General features: G+C 48.0%; 1 protein-coding gene across 1 annotated transcript; it reads right to left on the reverse strand.

Annotated features, from left to right (window-relative positions):
* Positions 1-474: 474 nt before the first annotated feature.
* On the reverse strand, positions 475-1,238 carry LOC102507722 (rho GDP-dissociation inhibitor 1-like). The gene is given in 2 exon segments (XM_032473695.1): positions 475-701; positions 704-1,238. Coding segments are annotated over 2 exon segments (693 nt in total). The 5' UTR covers positions 1,236-1,238; the 3' UTR covers positions 475-540.
* Positions 1,239-2,790: the final 1,552 nt, after the last annotated feature.

Genomic DNA, 2,790 nt, shown 5'->3' on the forward strand with positions numbered 1-2,790 from the left:
GCAGAAGGGGTGGGGACTGGGGGAGACCACATGCTCATGCAGACACAGGGTTAGAGGTTAGTGATGCCCCCACGGCACACGTTCCACATGTTAAGGCATCACGGTTAGACGGTTACTGACAGCGATGGGTGGACTGACCAGGAAAAGTGAAAGGCCTAGGACGACCCTTGCACAAGGCCCTCCGTGGTACACCCCATCCCCAAGGGGGGGAGAGAGATCGGGAGTTGGGGCAACCACAAAGGCCCAAGGGACCTGAACACCCTGAGACCTCGAAAAAGCCAGGGCCTTGGGGCAGGTCAGGACAGTGGGGGAACCTTAAGGAACACAGAAAGGGAGGTGGAGGCCTGGGTTGGAGCCCCCCACGACCCAGCACAGGCGGAAGCAGCAACGACGCGAGACCACCGAGGAGGCTGGGGCCTGCGGGCTGGGAGGAAGGAGGAGGGACGGGCCGGCAGGAGGCTGCCCCGGGGAATGGTGGCGGTGGGGGCGGGGTGGGACACGTCCGTCTGTCCGTCCGTCCGCCCGCCTCCTGGCCGGGGGTCAGTCCTTCCACTCCTTCTTGATGGTGAGGTTCCACTCCCAGGACAGGTGGTGTGTCCTGTCGTCATCTGTGAAGCGGGACTTGATGTTGTAGGGGCCGCGAGCCAGCGTGCCTTCGGGCGCCTCCTGCATGGGCGTCAGGAACTCGTACTCCTCCGCCCGGGGCCGTAGCTCCCCACCACGTAGGCAGTCTCGTCAATTCCGCCGCCTTTCCCGTACGTGTGCTGGATGTACTTCATGCCAGACATGACCTCCCGGTTCACCCGGAAAGCAATTTTTATCCGGTACTCCACACCCTCCTTCAGCACAAAGGATTGCTTCTTGAAGCTCTCCAGATCACCTGCCAGGTCCAGCTCCAGGGGGCCCGGGGCAGTGCTACACACCAGAGTCCGGCGGGTCACCACGACGTCGGGGACGCTGCGGTCGGCGGACACTGCCACGCGGCCCAGCAGGGCCTCCCTGTACTTGCGCAGACTCTCACCGTCCTGGTCCAGCTCCTGGACCTCCTGGATGCTCTTCTGGGCCGGGGGCTTGTAGTTGACCGAATGCTCATCCTCGTCGTTCACGGCCGCAGTCTGGGCCAGCTGCTCGGCCGTGGGCTCCTGTTCGGCCATGCTCACCTCTAGCTGCGTCTGGGACGCCCGAGTCTCCACCGCGCCGCTCTCGTGCTCCCTCCCGCACGGCATGACGAACATAGCCGCCCCCAGCATTAGATTTTTTTTTAAATGGAGATTTTTTTAAAAATAGAGTAAATAAAAGAAAAATTTAGGTATTAAATACATATACTGTGCATGTATATTTTCAAACAAGAACTTCGGCGAAACTACAATTATCTCCAAAGGAGATAGTGAAAATTCCCCAAATACATTTAATAGAAAATCTTAAATACAATTAAACCTATCAATCTATCGTGTTAGGAAAGAGAGTATTTGTGAAAACGAATCTATATTTCTACTACTGTTTGCCATGATATTTTGCTACTCCCCTGATCGTAGTTTTATTTTTTTTAAATATAATTTACTATGTAGCACTAGAAAGAAATATAAGCCATGGTCAACACCCCAAAATAAACAAAAATAAGTATTTAAAGAGCCCTGAGACTAGTAGACCTGAAAGTGAATTAAGTGTCCTTGCTCTGTAATTTAGCATCCAGGTCATCCTTCTATCTCTCCAACTTTGAATCATATCCCACATTTTAAGATTTTATCACCTACTACTTCTCAGTGTGGATGTTATCTGTGAACTTACTTATTTCTCTACAGTTTTAGGTCCTTTATCATGTCATTCTTTCCATTATTATTTTAAAATTTCAATCCGCAAAGAGATTATCCTTCCAATCCTTTGGTCTCTCAATTCCATGAACTCCTCTCCTGCAACAATCTTATACTCCATCCAGCCTCAGGCTCTCACTCTCATGACCGAGCCCCAGACCTTCACATGAACAATATCTAGAATGCATCCAGAATCTCAGTTCCATCCCATGACCATCACCTCCTGTCATTATAGCTCCCTCCCCCCTGTATTATTCCAAGTCCAACAATCCTTTGTAACCATTGAGACTGCCAGTTTATTAATGCCACAACTTCTTAACTGTCTTTACTTCAACTTGTGTTTTTTCTCCCTTCCTCTCATTCTTCCTCAAATTCCTTGGTCTTCATGAACACTCTGTTACATATAGTCATGGTCCTCTTGCATTACTCTTTCTTTTTCATACTCAATTAGGGGGCAATCCTTCACATTAAGTGCTAGGTGTTATCCTACCTCACCTACTCAAAAACATTGCTCCAGCAATTTTCTCTCCCCTTCGTCATCAACGTTTTGTGCTAGATTGGATTATTCCTATCAGCATGCAAATATATCCTTATTTCTCTGAAATTACTTTTAAATCGTTTTCTTGATCCCTGTTTCACTACCACTTACTTCCCTATTTCTTTGTCCCTCTTTGCAATAGAATTTCTTAAAAGAGTTATTGTCTCACTGTCCTCTACCTCTATCTCCCCAGTTCCTCTTATAATCCTCCAATTTACTATATCAAAGTCATTAATTATTACCTCTGTGTTGCTGAATCAGCCAATTCTGAGCTCTCATTGCTCTTGAGTAATGAAAACTTTGATACAGCTAGCCACCCCCTTCTCTTTATTTTTAAAGGTTAGTTATTTGTGACAAAATATACATAACATTTTAGCCATTTTAGCCATTTTTAAGCATACAATTCAGTGTCATAGGTATATTCACAATGTTGTGCAACTA

This window comes from Camelus ferus, chromosome 35 (assembly GCF_009834535.1).
Source record: "Camelus ferus isolate YT-003-E chromosome 35, BCGSAC_Cfer_1.0, whole genome shotgun sequence".
NCBI classification, from domain to species: domain Eukaryota; kingdom Metazoa; phylum Chordata; class Mammalia; order Artiodactyla; family Camelidae; genus Camelus; species Camelus ferus.